This window comes from Taurulus bubalis (genome assembly GCF_910589615.1).
Source record: "Taurulus bubalis genome assembly, chromosome: 10".
Lineage (NCBI taxonomy): Eukaryota > Metazoa > Chordata > Actinopteri > Perciformes > Cottidae > Taurulus > Taurulus bubalis.
Window position 1 is genome coordinate 9,104,371 of NC_136598.1, and position 13,516 is coordinate 9,117,886.

General features: G+C 38.1%; 1 protein-coding gene across 1 annotated transcript; it reads right to left on the minus strand.

Moving 5' to 3' along the window:
- Nucleotides 1–3,220: 3,220 nt before the first annotated feature.
- Nucleotides 3,221–10,880, minus strand: trpc4b (transient receptor potential cation channel, subfamily C, member 4b; the record flags this gene model as incomplete). The annotated part of the gene is made up of 10 exons (XM_079224485.1): nucleotides 3,221–3,724; nucleotides 3,810–3,899; nucleotides 4,038–4,079; nucleotides 4,351–4,545; nucleotides 4,630–4,825; nucleotides 4,932–5,245; nucleotides 5,551–5,690; nucleotides 5,886–6,222; nucleotides 8,966–9,481; nucleotides 10,503–10,880. 10 exons carry the CDS (start codon nucleotides 10,878–10,880, stop codon nucleotides 3,221–3,223), a joined length of 2,712 nt encoding a protein of 903 aa, XP_079080611.1.
- Nucleotides 10,881–13,516: the final 2,636 nt, after the last annotated feature.

Below are 13,516 nucleotides of genomic sequence, written 5' to 3' on the forward strand. Positions count from 1 at the left end.
GTCACACAGACATTTGTACTTTCATTTTAGCGATCGTATCTTAAAGTGTTGTTGTGAGCAATTATCTGTGAATTGGCTCACATTGCACAATGTGAAATCCAAGAATTATTTGAAGAACATTATAATAAGCTCCTGATTACAAACAGCATGAACACACATGTGTCAAACATATCAAAGCTGCTATTTTATATATGCTTTTGGATCTTCTTGATTCCTTACTAATGAGCTAAATTGCATATGGCATCAAACATTATACGTTTTAAAAGTGCAGCTGTTGTTAAGCTTTACCAGTGGGCGTTGTTACTCACAGGATGCCCAAGTGGAATATTACACACCATTCACTCTGCCACATGTTCTTCAACCTCCTGGCTAGACAGATGTTACAAATGTGAGCGGGAAAGAAAGGTCCTCCTGGCCAAGTCCATGTATTGTTAGAAAAGAAAAAAGAGTCAGTCCAGGATCCAATCCTGCAGCACAGATCTGAGACTGAAAACAAGTGGCCTTGCATATGCTTGTTTGCTATTTCAATATTTTTAACCAGTGAGTAGAATCATTTTAAATACCTGAAATGAACCATTCAGCAAACCATATGCCCATTAAAACATATATTACTTTCAAGGCAACAAGCTTCTTATGACCTTGATTAGTCAATGAATTTAAAAAAGCACTTACACAATAAATCCCTGCACAGCCTTTTCTTCTCCGAAAGACTGGAATACATTAACTTTACAATCCCCATATTCCAACTTAAGTAAAGTAAAGTAAAGACTGTACTTGCTTGCATGGAGGAATAATGCTACCAATGAACTAGCTTAAGTGATAATGGAATGCAGAGCGCTTTTACACAAATTATACAAATTTTGTGTCACTGATTAACCCTTGGGTACATTTTAGCAGTTTCTTCCATTTTTAATACACTTTTTTAAACCTTTGTTTTATCATGGGCTGTCTTATATTTATTTTAGTTTCGGACCATTGTTTTGTATTTTTACTTGGTATTTTAATTACTTTATATAAATTGTTTAAAATCCTCCCCTCGTGCTACATTTTTAAACAGTGGAATTACAATTTATTGCTGGTACAAATTAAGAACATCGCACTCTTCTGTGACACTAATATCAATAAACACTGTATTAATGCAATACAGTAATACAATGCCACAAGCTCAATGTTGGTGTTTAAAGGAAGACATATATGTGATTGTTCTGCAAAAAAAAACACACTTTAAATTACTGTTCATAGGTGGGTGTACAGTCTCCATAAAATTGCGCCATGTTGACATATCTTCATTTAGCCCACAACACTCCACTAGTCTTTTACATTATTACACATCACTAGAGGGCGCCTAATGCTTGACAAAGTAATAATTTAATACCAGGTAATTATTCTTCTATGCACATTCACCAAATCATTAAAGGGAGATGGAAAAAACAATCAGTGGGAAGTGCTACATTTTAACAGTGGTAACGCCCCTACATTCAGTTGATAGGTACTTTTAATTAACGTCAACATGCAGAAAAGCACATTTCAGAATTGTATTATTATTGGCTCATCGTCAGTTTATAGCTGATTGACAGACATGCAGGATGTGAATAATATACCAAACAAGCATTCATTTTGAAACTAAAAGAGCGCACCAGAACCCTTTTGGTAATCTTCTCCTTTGATAGGTCACAAAGAGGGACAAATGTCTCGGGTGAATGTCTATGTAAACAGTGCATCTAGTGCACTTTGTTCGAGGGACCACTTGTATATACAACCAGAGAGAAGGTAAACTATTTACTGAAATTGTTTCTGCAGTAAACATAAGTGAAAATTCCAGCAGTAAAGCAAATCAAGTGAAAGGCTAACTCATTGTGCCAACTTCTGTTTTAATATTAGCAATATGCATATTTGGAAATGGATAAAGAGTACAGCATCTAAAGGGGTGGCAACATATTGTGTTGTAAAGGACACACAACAGTTAGGAACATGTTTTTTGGAATTAGCATTCTCTTATTTTTTTGCAGATTGATTTCATTACACATAATAAATTAAATAGCACAGTAACACACATATAAAGTTTAAAGTTTATTCATCAGGAACACACGTGTTAAAACCAGATTGACAATAACAGGGGCCAAAACATTTCAACAGTTAAGAGAGCATAGTAAAAACCATAAACAGATAAAAAGCATGCCATAGAGCATGTATTCAACTAAAACGTTTTTAGTTGGTTTCTAAAAGACAATACTGAATCAGCTAACTGTAGAGGTGCAGGCAGAGCATTCCAAAGTTTTGGTGCTACTGCCTCAAAAGCTCGGTCACCACGTGTTTTAAGGCGAGTGTGTGGGACGGACAGAAGATTTAGCAGGTTGGACCTGAGGTTGCGGGCTGTTGAATAAGGGTGAAGTAGACCACATAAGGGCTCTTACGCCTGCAACTTCTATATGGGATACCAGTTTAATGAATACAGCTTGCAACAGTTAGATTTCATTGTTTGCCTCTTCTGGTTCAAAAACAGAATAGGAGTCAAATATGTTGCTCTCACCCGCAAACAGGGTAGGGAGGAGTAAAGGAGAAGCTTACCCTACATTCTGAACTAGCTAGTTGTTACATTGCGAGTTAATCAACAGTATAATTAGTCAACATTAAATATATGATTTGTTGCAGTATTAAATACAACTTACATTAACTCAGTGGAGGAAGAATGGATACTGTCAGCATACAATCCATATTACTTTTTTATAAACATTGAGAAGATGCATTTGCATATCACAGTCAGAAGACAGTTCAAGGTGGAAGAGGATAGAAGAGGCAGCAGGGTGTCAGGGCTCTTTGGAATTAAATGCTCATGAAAAAAAAAAGGAATTACGAACTTGCTTCACAATTCAAGTTTATATATACATACATACATACATATACACATATATATACACGTATATATATACATATATATACACGTATATATATACATATATATACACATATATATATATACATATATATACACATATATATATATATATATACATACACATACATACATATATATATATACACATACATATATATATATAACATTATACAATATTATTTTAACTGCATATATAGTTTAACTTGTTATCATGAGATAATATCATTATTTTGATAAACTGTTTTACAAATGATAGTTAAATGATTGAAACAATCCAAAAATGTTTGAAAACATTATCAAAATCCCTCCATAAAAAAAAAAAAATTAATTGTTGTACTTATTTGGCCCATTTTTTACTTCCTCAGTATGTTCCATCTCCTGAATGTCCTTGTCCACTTTCTCTAAGACTTCAACAATCACTGTGTCATTCTGAAGGTGTTCTTGGTTTTGTCCACCAAATCCCACCTTATCTTCCTCTAAGTATATTGCATCATATTTCTGAGAGGGGAGAGTCTGTCCCTCGAGGGACCCAGCAACTGAGACATTCTTGGATAGCGCCTTCCGAGTGTGTCCTATGCTGGACAGAACAACCGAACCATGTGCTTGCCTGTTAGAGCCCACAGAGCTCTGCAGGGTGGGGGAGGTCATGTCAAACACGTTCAGCTTCTGTTGAGGGTCATCAGTCAGGAATTTGGGAGAATACTTGAATGAGTTTCCAGGGTAAGCAAAGTTGGAGCTTGCAACATTACTTGCGACCCCACCTTGAGGTTTACCCTTCATCATTCCGAGGACTTCATAGCGGAAGCTGGAGATGTCCTGCTTGAGCTCCTATCAATTATTGAGAACCAGAGATTAAACAGCAGAAATAACACAGAAATGGAAAAATAAACTTGAGTAATTGACTGCATACTACCTTGAAATTCTCTTCCGTTAGCCCTTCCTCTGTCTTGGCATCTCGGATCATTGCTGCAACATAGCGCTTCATGAGGTTCTTCAAAACCTCCTAAAAAATACACAGAATTTCTTGAGGTCAAAAAAAAAAACATGGAATTGTTTTTAAATAAAGGTTCATCAAAAATGACCAAAGTCCAAAACAATACATTTAAATCTTTACAGTTCATTAAATAATACAGGTCACTACCTGATACTCGTGGTTTAATCTTACATTTTCAGCCGCACGTCTCTGAAACAAAAATAAAAAAATGGCAACCAAGTGACATGTTATTTTGGTTTGCATACAGGGTGAATTGATTTTACGTGCCCCTTCTTAATAAGAGGTCTTATGTTAAACATTAATTTAGTGACTATGAAGTGAAGAAACCAGGTGATGTAATTTACTCGTCATTCTTTTGAAGCCACCCACTTTGAGTCTATTATACGAGACAGGCATTGGATACATATACAATGCATAGGTGACAACATGGATCAGAACAAATATCTATACAAATTCTTACCCCCAAAGTTTCAAAGGTTTCAAGCCTTTTTAAACATGTTCTCTTAAATAAATGAGTCTTTATCCATCCAATGAAATAATACATTGACTTTGGAGTTGGTATTATATTGAATGGAGATGGCAAAGTCCCCCCTTCTTCAAAATAGCTCATCCATAATTTTGTTCTTGCAAATTTCCACTCTATATCTGCATGATCCTGAAAAGAACAAGAAACAGAATTTTGCTAAGGAATACAAGACAAATTAACGTGGTAAAACTATAACATAAAATATGTACTCACAGCAATGTGCTGGTAGGAATTGTTCATCATTGCAATTAGCATGTTCAAAAGCACTACCAGGGAGATGACATTATACGTGCCAAACATGGTGCTGCCCACAAACTCAGTGAATTCATGGCCTGGTATCACATTGGTCACATTGAGGGAAATCAGGCCAAATACAGACCAAAATAATGACTGCATTGTCTCGAACAGCCTGAAAAGCAAACAACCATACATCTCACAATGCGCTGCTGAAAAACAGTGTAATTGTTAACAACGCAGATTTGACAGAGACAAAAAATTTAAGAACTCCAACTTGCGTTGAGAAGGCGTTGTTTTGCGTCTTACAGCGAATACCCCAGCAATTACCGTCCTCCGTTGTTTCATAATAAAAGTAGAGTTGGTTGAGGCCATTAGCAAAGGCTAACAGCACGAGACAATAGATGAAGAGGAACTTGAGGATGTCCAGGAGCATGCGGCCCAGTGAGATCTGTAAGGGGCCCAGATGGGAGTTGGCAGTGAAAAGGCAAATGAGGCGCAAAGAGCTGAAGATGTTGGCAATGGCAAACAATGCCTCTGCAACTAAAGTCGGATGCCACATTTCCCATGTATTTCTGGGTTTGGGCCCATAGTACTGTAAAGAAGAAGAGAACAGGAACAATTATTTCATAGACTACCATCAAAAATAGATGCTGCAACGTTTCAAGTTTTCCAGCACGCAAGTTAACTCTTCTACTGCAAAGCACAATACTGTATAGCCATTTATTTTTATTTTTCTCTTAAAAAGTAAACTACGATTGAGGCCGCAGCAAAAAAGCTGGGGTTACCATGCATGTTTTTTTAATTACATTATTTTTTAATTACATTATTTTTTATATACTGTGTTGATTAGAATGTTAAATGGGTGTCAAATATCCTTCACTGTAACATGTACAATACCTTTGCATAGGCAACGATCTTCAGAGAAATGGTTGCAAGATACAAAGTGTTTACTATGAAGTCCATTAAGTTCCACCAGTCATCGAAGTAGTCTTGGAGACCACTATCCCACATCTGTTTGATCTCAGTCCATATGAAGCCTTGGAGAGAAAAACAAAAGGGCAATTTGTCAACACATTCACGCAAGTATAGCGCCACAGGAAAAAAATATGCGACAAACAACTGGTGTGCAGATAGAACACTATGGTCCTGGTGACAGTAAGCACCTTTGTTCGACTTTTTCAAATGTGTACAGATGTACAATAGTTCAAGCGTGAGTGTGTGTTTGTTGTTACCAAGCACCCAGGGCAGGATCAGCCATTCCACAGTGGTGGGTTTCGGGCCTTGAAAGTTCTTGGGTGCAGAGGCTATATGCTGCGAGGCCAACAGGAGCAGGAATAGGAAGGTCAAGTAGGAAGCAGTGTGACAGATGAACTTGATGAAAGGCTTACGGATGAATAAGCCATAGCGGCTCTTTGGAGAGATCACATAGAAGATGGATAACAGTGGAAAGAGGAGGCCAATGAAGATACATGTGATGAGTTTTCCTGCCCAGTGACGCCTCCTCCAGCCTGGGAACTCATCATACCACTGAGATGCCAGCAGCTGCTGACAGTTGGGCTGAGCAACAAACTAGAAGTAAGAGAGGGACAAAGAAAGACATTAACTCAAAATGAACTAGCTTCTTGTCTGTGAATTCCATTACGAAAAATTATGGACAAATCAGAACAAAGGCCATTAAGCTTAATTAAACTATATGCATTAGAGACCTGTAAACGGTACACAAAAAACTAAAACTACCCATAAAACCAACAATTAATCAAGACAGTAAAAGCTATATTAAAAATGTTTATGTCATGGTGCACACTGCACTTCACTTCACATCTCCCTAATGCCGCATGTTTGCATGTGAAATTGTAATTATTACGATTATCTTGGCTATAACGATCTCAGTACTATTTTATCTATAAAATGTAATAAATAATGTGAAAGAGAACTAGCATCTACATGTTTAAATAAACACATAACATAAAATGTATGCAAGCGAGATTCTTGGAACAATAAATGTGCCACTTTTGTTTGCAGAGACCAAAAACAGAACTGCTAACATATTTGCTCACTCCACTGGATGAATGTGTATTTACTATTTTGCTGTAGTGGCTAGTCTACAAGTATGTTCAGAAAAAGAAGCTATATGCTTTTTTGTATTTTTGACAAGAGATAGTAATGTTGGTTAGTATCACATCCTTAGCGCATGTAAACACCTCAGATCAGATTCTTCTTCAAAGTACCAAGCTTGTCTATCACTTACAGGAGGCTCAATAGGACACGCCCTAACTACCTCAATTCTTATAGAACAACCCAACATCTGGAACCTTCATGTAATCTCTAAAACCATCCTTTAGGAACTCCTCCGACTGAGGACATTCAGCAGACGCATGTAAAATGGATTTTCTTTTTTTCTTCCTTACTGTATGTTTATATTATTTTTTGCACAACTTATCTAACATTCAATCCAATCACTACATGAGACTCACATCACAAAATAAATAACAGACGTTTATCTTGTAATCATGCAAGACAAAGGTTTCAAGTGGTAAAACATTTCCGAATCACGTTGAGAAGTGATTGACTGTGAGATTTGATATAAACATCTGCTGAACATCTGCAGATGGGGATCGAAGTTAATTTCAGCTTAACCAAGTTACGGCCAAATGCATCCCCATTATGGTTCTATATAGCATTACATGGGGGATGATGAGGTCATCTGTCAATGCAGAATCAGACATCTTTAACGTTTCCTCTTCGTCCTTGTGAGATGCTGACTTGCTGTAACATGACTGGAGGCAAAAGGTGGCATCTGGTGGGAACAGATTTTGTCTGAGGCCATGTTTGGAAAGTGAAAATCCACCCATTCACATGTCACACCACTCTCCTCCTCAAAAATAAGTATTAATTATGTCCTAAGGCATGTTCTTAGTGATGCCAGTGTATTGTGCCTATTAATTAGCTAATAAAAAAACATGTCATTAGTTTATTTGAACATTACCTAAATCAGTTCCACAGAAAATACAATTATAATATAAAAAAAATGTGTGTATATATATATATATATATATATATATATATATATATATATATATATATATATATATATATATATATACACACCATTTTGGGTAGATAACATTAACTACTGTTAGTTTATGTTTCTTTACATTCACATTGTAGATAAAAACAATGTATTCAGCGATTACATCTTTTATTAAACACTTGACCAAGTTTTTTATCTATTCAATGTTTAAATAACAAGCCATCATGGCGTGTCATGCTACAGTGCAGCACATTGTAATGCAGAGCAATGAGTTCTCTGGTCGCGTGGCATTATGTGATTCTTACTTATGAGAGAGAGTTTTGGGCGTTTAGGATGTGAACTTAACAGAGCTAGGATTCGTAATTCCACTTGTTGTAAAACAACCTGATAACCAAGCTCTGATCAGGAAATACAAGCAAATAGTTTACTTTTCAAACTACCAACATTTTACCGCACATTGTTTCATCATCATTTGACCATAAGAGGCCCAAGTCAGAGTAGATTTAGGGTCTGCTGAGGGTAAAATGAGTGCAGGGTAGTAGGAGAAAAGAAAGACAAGTCTTTACTTAATACATTAAAAGGGATATGTTTTCACTCATGATGAGAACATCCAGCAATATAAGTGTTCATGAACATTATCATCTGTGAGACACAATTTAATGTAGACGATGAGCAGTGCAAAATGATTTATGAGCATTTAATTTTGCAATTACTACACACCTACTGTATATAGACAAGACCCAAAAGCTTGACGTAGTCTCTTTACTGAGTGGCTCCATTTCAAAACAGATGACAGAAAGTTAGCACTGCATCCAATAGATTGATACTCCAAAGAAGATGCTAAAAGACAATAAAAGGTTTCCTCCCTAATTAAATATTATGAGTATGTATTTCAGGGAAATGGCCATCACTTATTCCATCATTATCCCCAATTATCCAATTGTCACGGGACTGTCTCAGAGTGCTACTGTAATGCATTGCTAAGAGCCAGTCTGGCAATTATGTGTTGCTCTAAACTCCCAACGGACATCTCCACCCATCTGAGGCCATTTACAACTCATCTTGGAACCGTTCTTGTTATCCGGTCCATTTTGTTCAGATAATGCAACATGTATTCCTTGTTGCACTTGTTCCATCAGTGTCAATACACTGTAAAGCCCAGTCAGTCCTTAATTTGTCTGTGTGTGTGTGCCAGCGTTACCAAGACAAATTGTTATTGTAATACTGTAGGGCACTGCAATAATGCGACAAAGAGGATATCATAATCTACAAAGATCTTACCTCCTTCTGGCAATATTTGATAGCCAGCTTCAGTCGGGCCAGCTCATTAGTGATCTCTTCCAGAGGGTCGATGTCATCGCGGTAGTTCAGGATTGTTTCCAACTCTTTAGAGCTCCTGGTCTGGTCCAAGAGGTTCTTTGCAAATTGTTTACACGTGTGGGACAGTTCCTCATACTCAGACTTGAACTCGTTCTCTACTGTGCTGAGCTCCTTCAGCTCCGAGCTGAGTTGAAACGCCGTGAGGAAAGGATCTTCGCTGGAGAGGGCAATAAGAGATGAGCTGGCAAGGGCCTTGTAGATGTTAAGTCGGGAGCGTGAATGGCGTAAACCATCCACGTCTGAACTGGATGCACACTCCACACAGTTGCAGCGCACAGCGTGTGGCTGAGGTATGGAAACCCCTCGCTGCAGAAGCAGCTTAATGATCTCGTAGTTGTTGGTGTGGGCTGCAAGGATGATTGGAGTGATGTCTGGGGTGAAGTTTGAAAACTGTTTGTCCAGTAGAATTGGTGGGACCTTTTTATAGGATGCAGAGAGAGGCAAACAAAACTTGAGAAAATTAAACAGAATACATTCATAGTACACTAGTATTATTTTTAAATTAGTTAACAAAAGGAACATTTGTTTTTCAACCCTTCACATGAACTGAAACAACTGGTTTAAATTAGTCTAATTTCATTTGTCTTGGGTCTCTGACAATCTTGTCTAACAGCAAGCACACTAATGACTTGTGGTTCAGCTGGCCTCAAAATATCTTCCTGGTTGGAAGCAACTACATCCTTTAATTTTTCTTTGTCTTCACATACAAGACCAAGTTCATTACCAGGAGACCCAGCAGTGTCAAAAACATATTTACAAAGTCTCCAGACAGTGGAGAATGACTATTTGTTGTAAAAGCTGTGGCAAAAATACAACAACAGAGAAGCACATCAAAGAAGCTCAGTACTGCAACGTTCAAGCATAAAATAGAAGATAAATGCCTAAAATAAACACAGGCATGTCTGAAACTAAGAACAAAGAAAAGCACATGAACATTTGTTTCTTGATCTCTATCAGTTTTAGACTTTAGAATACTATAGCTGACATAACATTGACCTAAATGGTTATATTGTGCTCTCCTAGACCTTAAAAAGAGCTGCCCAGCGAGTGCTAGTTTTGAAAAACGGTGAGGATGTTACTTTGTAAATCTAGGAAAATCGATTTTCTAAACTGCATGTATATTATTCTACCCTAATAAATAAGACGACGAAGTACTCTACCTCAACAAAGGTTTCTGGAAAATTGATACACAGGTTGTTGACAAATTTAAATAAGAGTACAGTAATCCCATGAGGAATAACTGCTTGGGCAGGTTGGTGAAAATTCTGTTACAGATGTAAAGGACCTTAGAAAACATTTTGTGAACGCAGGTTAAAGAAAAAAATAAATAAATAAATGGAAATGACGAGGCCAGAAAAGTTAGCAATAAACAACAGCTTCAACAACAAGAGAACCACCTGTGGGAATGTAAAATGTGACGTACTCATGAATATAATACCTGTTTTTCTCCACGTGGCTTCTTGTGGTTGAGCAGCAGCTCTACGGCCCCCACTACTTCTTTGCGGATGGCATGTAGCAGGGCATCACCCACATACACATTAAAGCTGAGCAGCAAATCAATAATCTCCAGGTTTTCATTTTCAATGGCAATGAGCAGAGCTGTGCGCCCCAGAGGGTCGATGCAGTTGATGTTTATCCTGAAGTAGATCTCAGCCTCCTCCAGGGCTTGTTTCACACTGGCATAGTCCCCCTTTTCAACAGCACCCAGGTAGGCCCTCTCCAGGGAAGAGAGCTCAGACTCCGCCCGCACGATCCGCAGGGGGATGCGGTCCCTGTATGTGGAGTTGTCAGTTTTCCTGTAATACAGCTGTGACATTGCTGCAACAGCTTCAAAGTCTCAACTGAGAATGAATATGAAATAATAAGACATAAGAGAGATTATGAAAGAAAGTTTCAGTGTTAGTTATGATGTTTCAGCCAGTGGGAACAGTATCAGTATGGGAATCCCCAAAAACAGTCCTTCTATAACCATCTGACCAATCTAACAAAATAAAATGTTCAAATGTAAAACAAAGCATTTCGCTCAGTATTAGTTTATAAGCCATATGCTATTTTGACGACATATTTGGCCAAAAAAGATGGCATATTTTGTGTTTATCATTAAAATTATTGTTTACACATGTTATTGTGAAACTGAAAACGCTCTTCCACAAATGAACATAAACATAACTTGAAACATGATTAAACGTATTTTTTCTTTCAATGTATACTGGCTGATGACTAAAAGAGACACGTTGTATTAGAAACGTGCGTAATCACACAAATGGACCCCCGCAATAATAAAACACAGAAACTTTACCTTCCTCCTGTTGCTTTCCAGTTGTGATTTACTCAAGAACCATTCGACGGAGAACCAGAGGATGCGGCTGTCAGAAAGAAAACTTGCGCGGTCGCATCCTTATCTGATCATTACAAGTCTCCACTGGAGACACTGTAACTCATCACTGTCATGCCATGCAGCCCCCCTCCCTTTCACTCTCTCGTCTGTTGGAGCATTCAGCAAATGTCACTGCTCTGGCTGTCTGCACGTCTTTGCAAAATACACGCGTCGAATCAGGTGGGAACAAGACATCCAGACAAGACACGAACTGCGCCATCCCCGCCCCTTTTCACTTCGGTTTTCTGTATCATTACAGCCTAAGTTTTACAAGTATTGGTGTAGGGGAGAGTTTTTCCATCAAGTCAACCAGTTCCACCTTGTTGATTTCATGTAAAAGTAATACAATTACTTTTTTATTAATATTGCCAGGACAGTTAAAGTCCAGTAGTGTTCTTTCCAAGAACAATACTGCATGACTTGACATATAGCTCTAGTAATCAACAAAACCCATGCAGCTCTTTTGGAGTATCTTTGATACCGCTGAAGCTAGTTGAAATATCATTTAAGATATAATATATGAGCTAAGATTGTCACAGTTCAGCTCCACACCCTCCTCACTCTATTTGTCCGTCATTCCCTCCTCATCAGTCTAACTCCTTTCACCTGTTCACTCACCTCTGATCATTAATCAAGCCCCTATAGACTCCTGCCTCCCAGACACACCTTGCCAGATTGTTCTTTTTTTTTTCCTGCCAGGCTCTCCAGCACGCTCTCACGGCGTGTTTACTATTAACGGCCCTGCCTGTCCCTGTTTAACCCGCTAGCGGACTCCTGGTGAACCTGCAGCCTTTAACTCTGCATGCTCTTTCCGTAAGTTTGAAATGAAAGGTCAAAGATCCCTGGAATCTTGTGTGTTGCATTTGGGTCCAGATACGACCGGTTACAAAGATGGGTTTTAAACAAATAAAAGAAAAACAAAAAAAGGAATTCTGCAAATGTCTTCTTGGTGTAGGCCCAGTCCCTGCAGCACTAACAAACTATTCATAGCAGTGGGGGCTAGTGGCAATTTTTTTTGGTAGGGCCATCTAATCAATTTCAGCAAACCTCCCTGTATGATTCAATGCAGTTAAATATTTAACATTTATTCCAACACTTTGACATAATAAGGACATCTTATTCATACAATTCAGGTTATTTATATATATATATCCTGAATCCCCCCCTTGGGTCCTGAATCCCTACATGTACTATTTGTTATGAACATACGTGAACATCAATGTACCAACATACATTTATAACAAATGCCACAACACCTGCTGCAGCTAACGCTGACAATACTTTTTATTTTTGTGCTGAATTTTCAGAGTTGTTTACTCAAACAGTGTTCGCTAGCTCATTAGCTTGTTAGCTTGTCAGCCCGTTGCTCGCTAGCTTGCGCGCTGTGGAGGTGGTGGAAGAGGCAGGGATTCCCTCACCGTCAGACCTGTTTTCCATGACTGCTGCTGAGAGGACCCTCTTTTACAGTGAGATCACTCGTGAAGGAGATTTGGGAATATTTCACGTGAATTTTGTACCGTAAGCCGCACGGGTCAAAGTTGAGGGAGAAAAAAGTAGCGGCTTATAACTCGAATTTTTCGGTACGTTGAGTACCCTGCAATATATTATCACACACTGTCTTGCAGATGTTTCACAATAAAGCCTTATTAGGAATAAAGGGATTATTTTCAATGAATCTTTTAAGATGAAATGGATACAGGTGGAGTTGAGCTATTAACAGCCTATAGTAACATAAATTAAACAGGGAAAACGAGAGGCTTTGATTCAAACGGAGGGAATGAGAAATGAAGGACTGTGTCTATATTATGAGTAGCAACACACTTGCTTTGTCTTCTTTGTGGGGCAGGGAATTAATTTACTTGAATATCCACCTCCAAAGAAAATGGTCAGTTCCCAATGAATCACCTCTGCACTGATTTATTTAAAAAAAGAGTCAACATTTCAGTTACAAGGACCTTTCTCAAGACATATCAACAATCATAAAGTCTGTTCATCAGCCCAAAAGTTCATGATATCCCGCAACTGTGTTGGAGGCTGTTCATGATCACACAAAAGAACCAACCACTCAAGACTAC